Source organism: Lynx canadensis, chromosome A2, assembly GCF_007474595.2.
Source record: "Lynx canadensis isolate LIC74 chromosome A2, mLynCan4.pri.v2, whole genome shotgun sequence".
Taxonomy (NCBI): Eukaryota; Metazoa; Chordata; class Mammalia; order Carnivora; family Felidae; genus Lynx; species Lynx canadensis.
In genome coordinates, this window is record NC_044304.2 from 38,833,645 (window position 1) to 38,850,070 (window position 16,426).

General features: G+C 46.7%; 1 protein-coding gene across 1 annotated transcript; it reads left to right on the forward strand.

Moving 5' to 3' along the window:
- The first annotated feature begins 3,361 nt into the window (after positions 1 to 3,361).
- Positions 3,362 to 5,917, forward strand: GPR27 (G protein-coupled receptor 27). The gene has a single exon (XM_030307236.1). The coding sequence runs from the start codon at positions 3,424 to 3,426 to the stop codon at positions 4,552 to 4,554; it is 1,131 nt and encodes a 376-aa protein (XP_030163096.1). The 5' UTR covers positions 3,362 to 3,423; the 3' UTR covers positions 4,555 to 5,917.
- Positions 5,918 to 16,426: the final 10,509 nt, after the last annotated feature.

The following is a 16,426-nucleotide window of genomic DNA, read 5'->3' on the forward strand; positions in this document are numbered from 1 at the left end:
TCATTTTCTCATATACAAACTGGATTTCATCACTGAAGACCCTCAGAATTCAGTTGGTCCGCCGTCCCATTTTGTAAATGGGAACATGTGAGATTCCATGAGGTGAAGTGACTTATCCAGTGTCGTGTGTACATTAGGACAAATAAGGTTATTATTTCAACTAAGTGGGAAGGGTGTTGACATAGGAATGAAAAGACCTGGATTCTCCTTTCCACGCAGCCATTAATGAGACTTTCTGTATCAAATAAAAGTATTAGATTAGGTGGTTTTGAAAATTCCTTCCCTCCCTGAAGGTGCCATAATTCTGTGAACGTGAACATCAGTTGTTCTTGATTGTTTTTCTTTCTAGAAACTCAATAACTTTCTTTGCAGTTACGATAAAGAGGCAACATATACAAAGTTGTGAGTTCAGGCTCTGACCCCAATCCCAGCCCTCACATGTCCGTGTAGGGAAAGCCTGAACAAATTAACCTGTCTGCCTCATCTGCAAAATGAAGCCTGTCACAGTATCTGCTACATATGGTCCCCATAATGATTAAATGCAGTAACACATGTCAGGTATTCAACACAGTGCATGGCACATAGTAACAACTCAGTAAACAGAGGTCGCCATAATACCACCATAAAGGAACTAGATATGACGTCTTCGTGTGAGTTCTAAGAAAGGCACCCCTTCCTCAGGGCAGAAGCACCCCAAGTGCTAAGGTCCACATCAAGACAGGATCTCATTCTCTATGGCTATGTGCCTGGCTTTAAAAACAAAACAACAGGGGCGCCCGGACGGCTCAGTTGGTTAAGCCTCAGATTGATCGCCACTCAGGTCACAATCTCACAGGTGTGAGACTGGACTCTTCGCTAAGAAGGAAATCTGGTTTCCAAGCAGGAAATCTGCTTGGTATTCTATCTCTCTCTCTCTCTGCCCCTCCCTGGCTCCTGCATGCCTGCCTGCTCTCAATCAATCAATCAATCAACGTTTAAAAACACACACCCAAAACAACAACAACAAAACCAATTTCCCAAACTCCCTTCCTGCCGGCGGTAGGCAGCCAACACTGTGTTGGTGTTTGCTGTAACAAAGGACTTCTGAAATGCTCTCTCTTCAGACAGGGCCTACTTGGATGGCAGGAACACTTTCCAACTGCCCTTTCCCTTTTTTTTTTTTTCCAGCCTGGAATGCAGAAGCAATGGCTGGAGAGTCAGCACCTTACTGATCATACGGGAAGGACTAAAAGACTTTCAGAAATTCAGTCCTTGAGCCAATAATCGAACACCAGCAACCATTGACTTCTGGACTTCTTGTTCAGAAACTCATGTCCCTATTTAAACTACCCTTATCAAAACACACTTCCTAACCAAAATATCCTCCAAAATCTATTTTTCTCTGCTGTCAACAGATATTTGCAGACTTCCTGGTCAGCTGCCTACATGCTCCTGGCCACTTAGGGGTCCTAAGTCTTTGGCCATCACTTAGATTTTCGCAAAAGGTCCAAGCTGTCCTTGAGGTCCTTTCTACTCAGTGTGGTGTGTGGACCAGGAACACAGCGTCACCTAGCAACGTGTTGGACACGCAGAATCTTTGGTTCCATCCCAGACCTACTGAGTCATAATCTGCATTTTAACAGCATCCCAGGGATATCTGTGTACATTAAAGTCTGAGGCTCCAGACTAGACTTTCAGGATCTATTCTGTCCTTCCTCTTAATTAAGCACTACTGCCAAAAGAATCTTCCTGAAGCACAGTTCTAACAATGTCACTCTCCTCGGAAAACTTCAGGGCACCTCACTGCTTACAGATGAAATTTTTGACTCCTTAGCCTGACACTCAAGGCTTTCTATGATCTTATGTCTTCCTGGAAATGTCCATCAAAGTGCCTGCCATGCCCATAGTAGGTGGGCAATAAATAATGTTCTGCATAAAAGAAAAGAAAAGTGAGTGTACCTGAGAAACAACATATTTCTCAATTCTGGCTGTACTACGCTAGGCATTTGGGATAGACTAGTACAAAAAACAGACATGGTCCCTTGCCTTCATGGAGCTTAGAGACTGGCTGGAAGGATAGAATTTTAAAACACGAATAAAACTATGCAATGATAAATGATAAGCGCTAGATAAAAAATAAATAAATAAAATAAATGATCAGGCAGTGATACAGAGTAAGGTGGCCTGGTCAGAAGGATGGCCCCAAAGAGTGGGGTGGGGTGGGGGGCAGCCTGCTGGACCAGGCTGGGGGACGGCGCGAGCAAAGCCTTGAGAGAATTTCAGGATCGGAAGATCGGCTGCCCTTTCAGGCTCACCCAGAAAACAGACTCCCTGGGGGCTATGGGGTGCACCTTCCAGGTCACTTAAGAGAAAACGCTGAATTTCTTTTCCCTCACATATGTCTTCACTGGGACCACGGGTTAGGCCGAGAGCAGGGCTCGCTGCAGAGTCGCGGGGAGTCCAGCCCTGGAAATTAGACCTAGAGATACTCGAATCCGCCACTTACTGGCTCGCAACTCCCTTGAGCCCTAAGCTTCTGCTCCCTCAGGTACTAAGTGAGGTTAAGAAAAGAAGCAACTTTGCAGTCACTGTGAACGTCAGGTTGATAACGCTTGAAAAGCTGCCCAGAACACTGCCACCCACATCGGTGCTCACCTGAACGTCGGCGGCTACATGATTACGACGGTGACGATCACTACTGTTAATCATTAGCTAGTGGGCAGAAGGCTCTACCCACAGATTCCTGCCCGCCCCCCCCTCCCCCCAGGCCTCCCGACCCTGCCATCCCTAGCCACCTCCCCCCTGCGCACGGCCACCGTGACCCCAGCGCGGGCGCCAGACGCCGCCGCCGGACCCCCGTTACCTGGGGCCAAACGCGACTTGTCGCCACCTTGCGTCCTGGGCCCTGCCTCCCTCCCGGCCGCCTCCCGGCCCCGCGGCTGCCCGCGGCGGCGCCCCCCAGCCCAGCCCGGCCCGGGCGGCGCGGGCTGCCTCGGCGGGGCTGGCGGCGGCGGCCACGCTGCGCGCTCCGGCGGAGGGGAGGGGGCTCCGCGGCGGCGGCGGCGGCGGCGGCGGCAGCGGCGGCAGCGGCGGCGGCGGGCCCGGCGGGGGGCAGAGCCAAGAGGCGCGGCGGCGGCGGAGGAGGAGAAGGAGGAGGATGCGGGGGGCTGCGGGCGGCGGCACGGCCCTGTCCGCAGTGAAGCCCGCGGCGCCCAAGGTGCAGGGAGTGGCCGTCGCCTCCTGCGCGCATCATTCCTGAGATGGCGGCGGCGCGGCAGCGGCTCGGAGAGCCCGGGAGGGGCCAGCCGGCCGCGGGCTGAGCCCCGCCGGCCGGGGAGCTCGCCCCGGGGCCCGCGCGGCGGCGGAGCCCGGGCCGGGCGGGCCTGGGGAGCGGCGAGGCCGGGAGCGGCCCCGGAGCGGAGCGCACGGCCTGGGGAGGCCGCGATGGCGAACGCTAGCGAGCCGGGCGGCGGCGGCGGCGGCGAGGCGGCCGCCCTGGGCCTCAAGCTGGCCACGCTGAGCCTGCTGCTGTGCGTGAGCCTGGCGGGCAACGTGCTGTTCGCGCTGCTCATCGTGCGGGAGCGCAGCCTGCACCGCGCCCCGTACTACCTGCTGCTCGACCTGTGCCTGGCCGACGGGCTGCGCGCGCTCGCCTGCCTCCCGGCCGTCATGCTGGCGGCGCGGCGTGCGGCGGCCGCGGCGGGGGCGCCGCCGGGCGCGCTGGGCTGCAAGCTGCTCGCCTTCCTGGCCGCGCTCTTCTGCTTCCACGCCGCCTTCCTGCTGCTCGGCGTGGGCGTCACCCGCTACCTGGCCATCGCGCACCACCGCTTCTACGCCGAGCGCCTGGCCGGCTGGCCGTGCGCCGCCATGCTGGTGTGCGCCGCCTGGGCGCTGGCGCTGGCCGCGGCCTTCCCGCCGGTGCTGGACGGCGGCGGCGGCGACGACGAGGACGCGCCGTGCGCCCTGGAGCAGCGGCCCGACGGCGCCCCGGGCGCGCTCGGCTTCCTGCTGCTGCTGGCCGTGGTCGTGGGCGCCACGCACCTCGTCTACCTCCGCCTGCTCTTCTTCATCCACGACCGCCGCAAGATGCGGCCCGCGCGCCTCGTGCCCGCCGTCAGCCACGACTGGACCTTCCACGGCCCCGGCGCCACCGGCCAGGCGGCCGCCAACTGGACGGCGGGCTTCGGCCGCGGGCCCACGCCGCCCGCGCTCGTGGGCATCCGGCCGGCGGGGCCCGGCCGCGGCGCGCGCCGCCTCCTCGTGCTCGAGGAGTTCAAGACGGAGAAGAGGCTGTGCAAGATGTTCTACGCCGTCACGCTGCTCTTCCTGCTCCTCTGGGGGCCCTACGTCGTGGCCAGTTACCTGCGGGTCTTGGTGCGGCCCGGCGCCGTCCCCCAGGCCTACCTGACGGCCTCCGTGTGGCTCACCTTCGCCCAGGCCGGCATCAACCCTGTCGTGTGCTTCCTCTTCAACAGGGAGCTGAGGGACTGCTTCAGGGCCCAGTTCCCCTGCTGCCAGAGCCCCCAGACCACCCAGGCCACCCTCCCCTGCGATTTGAAAGGCATCGGCTTGTGAGGGGCTCTCCTGCCTCGTACGCCCCACCCGGCCTTTCCCTTTGGCTCGGACAGTGACGTCGTTTCTCTCTCTTATGCCCCCTTATTAATTTTCTAAGCTGCCTTCAAAATGACTCTCAAAGTGGTTAAGCACTTGGATTGTACAGACTACTTTTTTTTTGGTGGGGGGGGGGAGGGAGGGATGGGTTTCGATGTACCAGCCCCACCTCCAGCTCCGTGCATTTGTCCTACTAAGTATATTTTCATCCTGAACAATAGGCCTTGGAGTCTTTGTACTGGTACTGACGTCTTTTATTCCATGTGTTCCTTTTTTTTTTTTTTTTTTTTTTTTTTTTAAATAAAGCCTACACTAATTTTCTTCATGCAACGTTTCCTAAAGACCTTGGCCAGTTTTCTACAGAAGCTATTTTTGACAACCTCAAGTGGCATTACATTTCGCAGTGAAGTAGAGGAACCTAGGGGACTTCACAAGTTTGGTTTCTTGAGGGTCTTCTGTGGGAAGCAGGAGAAAGGGGGGAGGGGAAATTGTCGTCAGTTCCCCCTTGAGTTGCCGGCCGTGGGGTCAGTTGTGCTGCTCTGGTTCTTTGAAAGCGTTGAAAACTTTGTTCAGTATCGGTAATGAATTTGAAGAGCAGAAATGGGAGCGTAAAGTAGCGAGGCAGTGTTTTTTCAGCAGTGACAAGTGACAAGATTTGTTTCCTACCTTACTTTATACTACTAGAAAAATACACATCAGCGGCAACAACTGCTCTCTGTATTATACCAATCTTGAGTGGAAACATTTCTGTAAAATTGTAACTTTTAAAAAGAGTAAAAGTGTTTTGGTCAGTGATGGTGTGGAGAAAAAAAAACCAGTATTGCATGTTTTTGTACTGATTGTGGTTCACGGATTGGGAAGGCTCTGGGAAGCAGAGTCGGAACTAAGTCAGAATTGCTTAGGTATTTTTTGCCAATAAAAATGAAAATACGTTTATGGAAACAGCTTGTGCTTTGAGACGCCCAGTTTTATTCTGTCTTATGAAACTAATTTCCACTTTGAAAACTGTTCTCCTTTTGTTCATGGTATCAATGAATGGAATATAATGATAACTCTACTTCTACAAGACAAAGCATTTCCTTAAAATGTTTGCTAGGTTAAGCTGTGCTGTTCATCTGATGGATATTTTAAATTAATAATGACAACCATACTTTTAAATATTTGGTAGACACACTGTAATCTTAAACGGAAAGACTAACTTCTGCAAGTACTGTATAATATTTTTTGCTTATAATGCTACATTTTTATTAATGTACCTTCCGTTTTGAGGATTTATATCTGTATTTCTCTTTGCATTATACAAATATACCAGTATTTTCATTCTGGAGTGGTTTCTTGTTGCTGTTGTTTGAGACTGTGACTGGTACTGATACACTTCTAAATACGGTATTCGTTCCATTATCCTGTGAGTGAGTTGACCATCAGAATATCTAAGGCATTTGGAGTCTAGCTAAGATACAAGATAAAAAGATGCACATCTTTTCTTTAAAGGAACGCAGTAGTATATATTGCTTTAAAACTTTTTTTTTTAATTTTTTTTTCAACATTTTTTATTTATTTTTGGGACAGAGAGAGACAGAGCATGAACGGGGGAGGGGCAGAGAGAGAGGAAGACACAGAACGGAAACAGGCTCCAGGCTCCGCGCCATCAGCCCAGAGCCTGATGCGGGGCTCGAACTCACGGACCGCGAGATCGTGACCTGGCTGAAGTCGGACGCTTAACCGACTGCGCCACCCAGGCGCCCCTAAAACTTTTTTTAATAAACATACGGAAGACGAGTGTAAGCAAAGTGATCATTTTGATAAAAACAATAAATATGAGCACAGTAAATATGTTGAAATTTATTGTAGTTCATATTGTATAATATGAACTATTAAGTATTCAGTGCAAGAGGGATAAGTCATAATGAGGGTGTGGCCAATTTATCTCTGATAAACGGTCAGCAGTATTCTTTTTTGTCCGCAGAAGACAGTCTGAAGATGGTCTCATAGTTGGAAAATACAAGTAACAATTACCTTCTTCCTCCCCAGGTCGTGAGACCAGGTAGATGTTAATTATCCGACAGCCACTTGCCAGAAATCTCAGCTAACCCAAAGACAGACAGGCCCAGGCTCTTCATCTAACCCTCCTCCGCCTCCCAGGGATCCAAGTTCAAAACAACAGAAGTCACTAAGCCCATGTGATTTGTAGACTATTTAGCACCTGGCATGGAGCAAGGCCCAAACCATTTGACCCCTGAACATCTTCAGCCTTAGGCAGCAACCTGACTGTTGAGACAACCCGTTCAGACTGCTCTCTATATATGGATTTGAGTTTGTGGTTGTTTTTTAACAGGAAAATCCATAAACCCGTGATTCTCAAATTTTAATATACATAAGAATTACCTGAAGTGCTTGCATGGTCCAGAGATTATTAGGAGGGGTTGTGGTTGGATCCAAGAAAGAACACCTTTAAGAAGCACACCGGTTGGCTGGAGATATACCAACAGGCCTTTGTTCAAAGATTTACTTTATTATTTTATTTCTTAAAAAATGTATTTGTTTTGAGAGAGTGAGTGAGCAAACACGAGTCAGGGCGGGGCAGAGAGAGACAGGGAAAGAGAGCATTCCACACAGGCTCCGTGCTGTCAGTGCAGAGCCCAACCCGGGGATCGAACCCACGAACCGTGAGATCATTACCTGAGCCAAAATCATGCGTGGGACGCTTAAGTGACTGAGCCACCCCGGTGCCCCTCAGACAGAGATTCGCTTCAGATGGCATGTCTACACATTCGATTATGTGGTTCTGTTTTGTTGTGCTTCATTCTGATTAGGTGGATGATTTCTAATGAGAGTTCGGGTGAAGAGTAATGAGAAATGACAGTCAACTGTAAAAGAAACAGAAGAACAAAGAGAGGCAGAGAAACGAGCTGTCTAGGGGAATGGTGTAGAGATGCAAAAAGCCCCTCACACCTCAACAGCTTTTGGATCAATGAATCTATTAACATGTACTTTGATTGCTAATTAATAAAACATCATCAAGAAAAAGTTTAGTTGCATTTCAGAATACTCATCAATTGCCGGACAGGTACAAAGTCTTTGGGGAAGACTTCTATTAAAATAGCACATTTGTTTATTTGGGAAGTTTATTTAGCACGTCTCCACCCCTCCCACTCTCCCGTGAGATAAACAGGTAATCACTGCACTTGAGGCAATGGAAAATAGATTTCATGTACATAAATCTTCATCTGAATGTCCTGGCATGGAACTGTTGGTTCAAAACTATGCATTTTTACGTGTTTTGATATCCTATGTCTATAAGCTTTGCAGAAAAGGGGTATCTATTTACATTTCCACCTAACTGTTCCTTTTTTTAAAAAAGAAATATCTCAAGTGGGGAAGCATATAACAAGCCAATAAACAATGACAATAATCTATTTAGTATCCAGCCTTGACAAATCTTGTCATTTTTTGCCATATTTGTTTCCACTTTCCTTTTCTTTCTTGACTTTTTTTTTTACTTTTCCTTCTTTCTTTGTCCCTCTTCTCTATTCCCTCTCTCCATTCTTCTCTCTCTCCCTTTCCTTTTTTCCTTTCTCTTTTTGAAAGATGTAAAACATGGCACAATTACTTTTGCCAAGTCTTGGATCTCACCACCACCCCCTACCTTCTCAAGTGCCTTGCCCACTAAAAGATAACAGGTGCTGGGTCCTAGGGCTGAGCTAGGGTTTCCTTTTGCAGAGGGATGGGGGTGGGGGGGTGGGGTGGTGGGATCCAGTCTAACCTTTACCATCTTTCTAAGGCCTGCAGGATGGAATGCAAAGACATCCTCCCTTTGATGATGACCTTTGTATATGCTCTCCTTGGAAAGCCTATGTCCCCTTCTCTGGCAATCTCTCACCAATCCCTCCAGAGCAGAGGCAATATTTGCAGTATTTAAGAACTGGGATGGCATAGGTGGAACTCACCTGTATACCCATACCTCTGGGTCCTGGTGAACATTGGGTTCATGCTGGACCCAGATCCAAGATTTTGCAAGCCTTTCTTGGCCCAGCCACCCTCCTCCGGGCTCTCCTGGTGCACTGTGTTTACCTGTATGAATCCTCGCGTATGCCCGTGGCTCTCAGCTCCCTTAGCTCTCACCTCTGTCCTTTCCTTTCCCAGGCCCTGCCCTCCAGCCACTCCACAACCGCCATACCCTGAACAGATTTCAATGTGTCAAGCCTTTGCATGTATTGTTCCTTGTGTCTAAAGTCCTCATGCCCATTCCCCAATGCAACTGCTACTAAGCGTTCAGATGTAAGGTGTGAATTCCTAGACATTAGGAGTGAACTAGCTGCCACGGGGGAGGAAAGGGGGGAAGACGGTTCTAGGGCAAACCCTGCAAAACGTTCCAGTCTCCAAACCTACTCTTTAGATCCGAGGGCCATGGTGGGTTAAGTAGCAAGTTTATGGTCTTACTGGCATTCTGAATTGTCTGTGTGCTGAGGTATCTGGGGTTAGAAAGTGCAGTGGATGTAAAATACTGTTCTCCATTCACCTGGCAGATGTGTCATTCTGCGTCACCTGCCAAGGCCGCTGAGCTTCAGGATCCTCTCCGTGAGGGGCAAAGGAGGTAATGGGAAACCGTCTCCACCCACTCACATTCTAGACCGAAATCAATAATATCCTTTGCATTGCTTTTTAGCTGCTTCTGGAGTGAACAGAAGTTAAAGCAAACTTAGTCTGAGTCAAAGGGGTTCTTTATACCTTTTCCTCAACTTAGACAAGACCCTGGGGGTCCAACTCAGCCCAAGAATAGAGCTCTCTTGTCTTCCCCCAGCCCTACCACTTCCTTTCTTTGGGGGTGTTTTTGGTGAGGATTTGGCATTGGGAGCCACAGCAGCCATCTTGCAACCATGAGAAGAGATACTGTCAACACAGTGAAGGTAACAGACCAGAAAGGCATCTATTTTAACAGAGGTGAGCTGCTTAACCAAACAAGCAACCTCATGGGATGCCTGGGTGGCTCAGCGGGTTAAATGTCTGACTCTTGGTTTCTGCTCAGGTCACGACTGCACAATTTGTGGGACTGAGCCCCACATTGGGCTCTGTGTTGACAGCTTGGAGCCTGCTTGGGATTCTGTCTCCCTCTCTCTCTGCCCCTCCCCTACTTAAACTCTCCCTCTCTCTCAAAATAAATACACATAAAAAAAAAAAAATCCCATAAGCAACCTCATACCTATAGACTCCAAGTCTTGAAATAGAAACTACTATTGCTTCAGGCACTAATAATGATGCTTTTTGAAGCAACAATTACCGGCAACAGTACTTAAAATATTCGATTCCCTTCACTCCTTTGACAGGAGTACTTGATATCCTAGAATTGTATTTAAAAAGTTAAAAAAAAATTATACTTATTTAATTCACTCACTCTTTCCAACTATCAGGTCATTCAGCCTGCTGTTGACTGTTGAATTAACCTGCCTTTGGAAAAATAGGAACTTTGACCTGATTTCTTAGAATGAAATAAACCTAGAAGATGAAAAAGACTACCTATTACTAGGCTAGTTTTGACCAGTGTATGTTTAAGATTTTGACATCATAAATCTAGTTACAGGAAAATGGAAAACCACTTGAATAAACCCATGGACAGTAATCAATTCGTATTGTAAGCTAATAAGCAGCCAGTTTCTGTGTGTTGGGCAGGGCAGGAGGAGACGGGGATATGGAAGGTCCCCGTATGCTAATGAGTTAGCAAGCTAATTGGAGACACCTAGCAAATGTGCCTCGAGCCACAAATCAAGTCAGAACATAATGTATGCCCAAAGCAGGCCCTAGATAAGGTGCTTGGGGATAATGAGGAGATCAGACATCATAATCAATTGTCTGGGATCTCTGGTTACCCAAGTGAGGAAAGGAGGAAAAACCAGAAGACTGGAACAAAATTGTCCAGTTTTCCTCTTCCCCCTCCTCTCGGGTTCTTCTTATCTTCTGACTCCCACATTCTCCCACCCTGGTGTCCATTTAAAAAAATAAAGTCCTCTAAGTGAAATAAAACCATGTAATTCTCTGCTCAACATTTTCTGTTCCAATTCTCTCCAAATATCCAAGCGCTAGTAAGGAATGTGGTCATTTTAATGGAGGAAATTTGTTATATAAAATCTTGCTTCAAGGAGAGCCCACAAAGCCATTATTAATTAGACAAGTCAGAACTTAACAGAAATGAAACAGGCAGTCCTCAAGAAGACCACTCCACTTCCCTGCCAAAAGAAGAAAGAGTAGCAGGCTTTCACTACAGAAAAAGGTATTTTGTGCTTTTGGTCAAGGAAAAAGCAGGGGGAAAGCCTTAGTAGGTATTTAGTGCATCCTGTGTCCTGCATGCAGTCATTTAAGAGAAACAGACAGCTTGAAATTTGTTATCTGAAAGCCTCAAGTCTTGAAGTCACTTCAAATTACACGGTGAAAACATGCAAAAACATTTTAAGCTGCAATGTCAAGGCATAAACACAATTCTCTTATTTCTCTGTAACATCAAGGAGACAGGTACATTAAAGCTAATATTACTTGGCTTCTAGGAGAAATAATTTCGCCATTTATAAATAAAGATTTAAGTGACCAGTCTACTCTAGGTGGAGAACATATAAACTGTTGGCTAAGTACAGATGTAAAAATTTCCCTGATTGATTTCTACTACCTGAATGTGCCAATCTACGGAGCTTTCTAGGATATGCCAGGATATGATATGTGAGAGGAGCACATTGTTTTTTGGTTAGGCCCTGTGTTGGAACCTGGTCAGGGCAATAAATGGTTTCATTTTCCTGAACTACAGACGTGCTGTAATTCCAAAAGGCTTTGGAAAATTATTAAAGTTTTGATGCTGACTTAATACATGCCGTATTAGAATATTCTCCGGAGATCATGAAATGTAAAATGCATGTGGAGATGAAACTTTTCCATGTCTTCGTCACTTCACATTTTATTTTCTCCCCGCTTATTCCTCCATATATTTTCCCCAATGTGTTTCCTGAGCACTGACCAATTTGCATGGCAATGTGCTTAGTAGAAGAGGAAGAAGGAGACGAGACAGGGAGGAACCCCTGTCGCAGGTTCTCATCAGGGATAGCGACATAAAGAGTGTAACTGTACATTGTGTAATTCTTTCAACCCAGTCACGAGCAGTGTAATTTGCATATCTATCTTGAGGAATTATGGGATACCCAGAGCTATTTCTAGAATTTGATTTGCATAATTGTTCTAATCCTTTATGAGTATGGTGACATGTGGTCTGACAAAAGATTTCCTTTTAATTTCTAAGTTTCCTTATAAGTTTTAGAAAGGTATTAGAATTAAACACCTTTAGATATATATTTAATAACCTGCCTCTATTGAAAGGAACACAGTTATACAAAGGCATAATTAGTCTTCTGCTAATGGCATATTACTTTACTTTTTGCTACTTGAAAAAACAGCTTTGTTCACTGAAAGTTTGTCACTTAAAGTCTTTTTTTCTCTTCCCTTTATCTCGCGCTTCTTGGTGAGATTAAAATTCACTTAAACATCCTAAGAAAATTTACAGTCATAAAGGGCCTCAGGGACATTCCCTGTCTCCAAAATTTCTTAGTCCAGGGATAGATGACATATTTGAATCAAGAGGAGTGGCACAGAGAAACGGATTTATGCATTTTCTTAGGTTTGGAAAATTAATACTCTCATGCCATTACTGGTTTGATGATTATTCTTCCATTTGATTATCAGGTTCTCATGAAGATATTATTTCAGGGCTGTGATAAAGAGCAAAACCCCAGTATGGATGTCTGAACGCTGACTGCTCTCAAGCCTCAGACTCCCCTTTTCTTTTTGCCCTACAGCTGAGCTACCCAGCCCCAGCAGGCAGGAATTCTCAGGTTGGCCCTGCCTCCTGATCACAATGAAATCTACCAACAACCAAACTGCCTGCCTAGTGCCCCCTGGACCGAGGTGCGCCTGCTCCACCCTTGCCAGCAAATCCCAGGAGTCATAAATCTTGTCACATCCTTCGGGGGTGTGCCATCACCAGTCCCCAAATGCCCATCAGTTTTGGGTGGGGGGCTGATCCCACTCTCTGCAGGACAGCCGCTAAATGAAAACACGGACGCTATGTTTTTCAAGGCCACAGAATGAAGTCTGAAGTGTAACGAAATGATGCACTTTGGGAAAGAATGACTCCATTAGGATTGATTAGGGGAGAGGTGGAAGTGTTGGATACAGACCCAAAATAAGAGTGGCTCAATTGTTTCTCTGGGGTTCTGGAGGCCTGCTTCGGGAGGTGATCCAGCGACTGGCTAGTGGGTCAGCTCCATCATCTTCCCCAAGTGCCTTCGACCCTCGGGGCTCAAAGTAGCCAGGTTCATTACTGAATCTCCCTATTGGGGAGGAAGTGGAGCGTGATGTCCTTTGAAGCAAGTGGGGCAGAGGACTGGTGCTCACCTTCCACTGCTAAGATCTCAGTCATATGGCCACACCTAGCCAAAGGATACTGGTAAATGAAGTCTCTAGATGGCTAGATGAGTGGCCATGTGCCTAGCTAAAACTTTTGGGGGAAGGGGAAGGAGGCAGAGGAGAGGAACAAAGGAAGGAAGCAAGCAAGGAAGGAAGGAGGGGAGAAAAGAAGAGAATGTGAGAATAAAGGAATGAATTAGGGAAGACAGATGGAGTTTACCAGTCATGTCTTCAAGGATTTTCCCAAATCCTTCTCACCAAACCCAGGGAAATTAATAGAGAATACTAACATTTGCTATCCAAAGGACTATTGGCTGCAGACGACATTCAACTCCCCAGAACCCAATCACAACACCATAGTTGGCATATTCTCCTGTGAGTCTCCTACTTTGAGCAGCAATTATTTTCTTTTAAAATTTTATACAGGAGAAAATATTCTTTCGTATGTTCTTATGCCAGGCCTGAGATATTTTTCTCCTCCATTTTGAACTCCAACTTGGGATATGAAAAATGTATCTCAAGAGTAAATGGGTAGGGGCATAGGCTGATCAGTGAAAGAACCCTAGCAAGGTTCAAGCAGAGAGCTGCCCTTAAAAGAAAAAGGACTGATATCATCAGTAACACACAAGACTGTGGCTGCCTTTCCCCTAAGAGGCCCTTTCTATCGGGGACAAGACTGATTTGCTTCAAGGCCACACAGGAGAGGCAGAGGTCCTGGGGTGAGAAGCAGTCAGGTAGAGCTGGCTTTGAGATGGGGACTGCTGAGAAGATACTGGATGATGAATACATGAGGCTGTCTTATACAATTTTGATTACTTTCATGTTTAAATATTTCCATAATGAAAGGTTTTTGTTTTGCTTGGCTGAACCACACACACTGAAGCCCAGCCTCAGTCCTGCCTAATGGGAACAGGTCCGTACTCAATCGCACTCAGAAAACTCAATTTGTGAAGCTTCTCAATAGCTATTCAAATCTCATTTAATAAAAAAAAAAAAAAAAAACCACAGTTTTCTTCAACTTTTTCTTGTAAAGCTTTTGAATTTCTGCGACAAAAACATTTTTCATAAATTATATCACATTTTAATCAAGATGGTGAAATCTGGATTTGAACAATGTGGAAATTTGCTCAGAAGTCTACTCCAAAGATGTGAAATCTTTCATCTACTCTTGAGGTTATCTGAGCCTGTGGCCTTAAGCTTTAATGAGTGGCTTATTAAAAAATTTCTCCCTTGAAACAGTAAACTATACAGCTGACATACAATTGATACTTCTTTTTTAATATATACATATTTTTTACTTTAGAGAGACAAAGAGAAAAAGAGAGCACGTGTGAACCCCCCGGGGGAGAGGGGTGGAGGGAGAAAGAGAGAAAATCTCAAGCAGGCTCCACGCTCAGTGTGGAGCCTGACACGGGACTTGATCTCACAACCCTGGGATCATGACCTGAGCCAAAACCGAGAGTCAGACTTTTAACCAACTGAGCCACCCAGGCACCCCACAACTGGTATTTCTTTGGTTGGCTATTAAAATGTGTCAAGTATTTACCTTTCCATTCTTTTGAATATAAATGGTAGTTTTCTATTTGTTTTTTAGTTTTTAGAATACCTATTTGGTAGAGCCCCCATTTGGGGGTTTAATTTTTTAATACTGTTGTTTCAAATTTTGTCTGATACTGAAACAAAATTGATATGAGCAGACACAAAGTATCTTCAGACGACACCAGTGGGTTTCGTAGGGGGACAATTTACCCCTACCTACTCATTTGGTAATGCCTAGAGACATTTTGGGGTGTGACGGCTTAGGGGAACTACTGGCATCTAGTGGGCAGGAGACAGGGGTGCTGTTAAACAGCCTACAGAATACGGGACCGTGCCTCACAACAAAAACTGGCCTGGCCCAGGAAGTCAGTAGTGTCAGTGTTGAGAAATCCTGGATGAAAGTGAGCGAATGCCTGGAAGTATCCCCCAGCTGCCCCTGCAGGGCGCAGGCCCGGTTTTGCCTGGCTGTGGCACAGCTCATGAGTGCGTGTTCCAGGCCTTCATGATGAAAATCCGCACAGACACAATGTACACACTGTGTACGTACATGACACAGGCTACGCCGGGCATTTGCCCCATGATTTTCTACTTTCTTGCCTTTCAATCTCTTGTGGCGTATGTACGTTTTATTAAAATGCTTACTAATGTGAGTTACTCAGTTACAATTTGCTGCAATATTGGACTTTCTAAAGCATTTTGAGGATTTATAGCTCCAGTAACATAGAATGAAATCTGGAGATATATAGGAACGTGGGGCTAGGAGAGGGGGCAGTTCAGAAGCTGTCGCCTGGGAGGGTATGCCTGGAGGACGACCGAGGTCAACAAACCAAGGGAGCCGGCTGCACAGCCTCCTCAGGGCCAGCAGGAGAGCCAGCACCAGCCAGGCTGCACCCAGGCCTGCTTCCCTAATGTAATTCAGAGGAGCTTTGAATAGACTCCTCAAATGAGCTATGTAACCCACTAAAGTTCTCAAGCGGGACCCTTCTGTGAAGGTCCCTCTAGAAGTCGTGGTGGGAGAAGAAAAAAAAAAAACATCCCAAAACAGAGATTCATTTATGCTTGAGGATCCCAGGGACTTTTGAGGGTGGCAAGAAAAGGCAGACATTAGCTATTCCCTCCACTTCTCATCTAACTACAAAGGTGTCTCATAAAGGGGTATCATGAGGAAGCAACAGTTCTTCTATAAAGCATATTCCTTTGTTCTTTCTCAGTGGCTCTCAACCACGGGTGCACCTAAGAATCAAATAAGTAGCTTCCAAAAAAAAAAAAAAAATCCCAACACCCAGGCCTCACCCCAGACAAACTGAACCAGAATCTCTAAGGGTGATAGATAATGGGGGGGGGGGGGAAGGAGGGGTCCTTCAAGAACAGTGTACTAATGGCATCTCGACTCTTGGGAGATGTGTGCTCTGAAAAGTGCCCTGACTTTTGGGGGAGTCAGAGTAGAGGGTAATAAATTTACTTAAGGATTATGTTGTCAAAGATACCAGAAGAGAAACAGTTCTCTTTAGTACCGTAGGGTGTACTGACCATTAACAAATCAGGGGGAAGATGTCTAAGAACCAAAGAAATATTAATTCTGGGGATATTACTGGAAATACAGGGCAACATGTTAAAAGAGAACGATCGTAAAAGGTTGTCAGTGAATTTTAGGCAGTGATCCTCACTGAACACCAAAACTGTCCTGTTTTTAAAATTAAAACGGTCCCCAACTTTAATCCTCTAAAAAAATGAAAGAAAATTCTGAATGGGATGAGGTTTCTGATACTGAAACCAATGAAGAAGAAAATTGGCTTAGGTGAGTGATCTATCACTGGACTGACTTTATAGAGCTCCAACACTAGAACAACACTGAAAT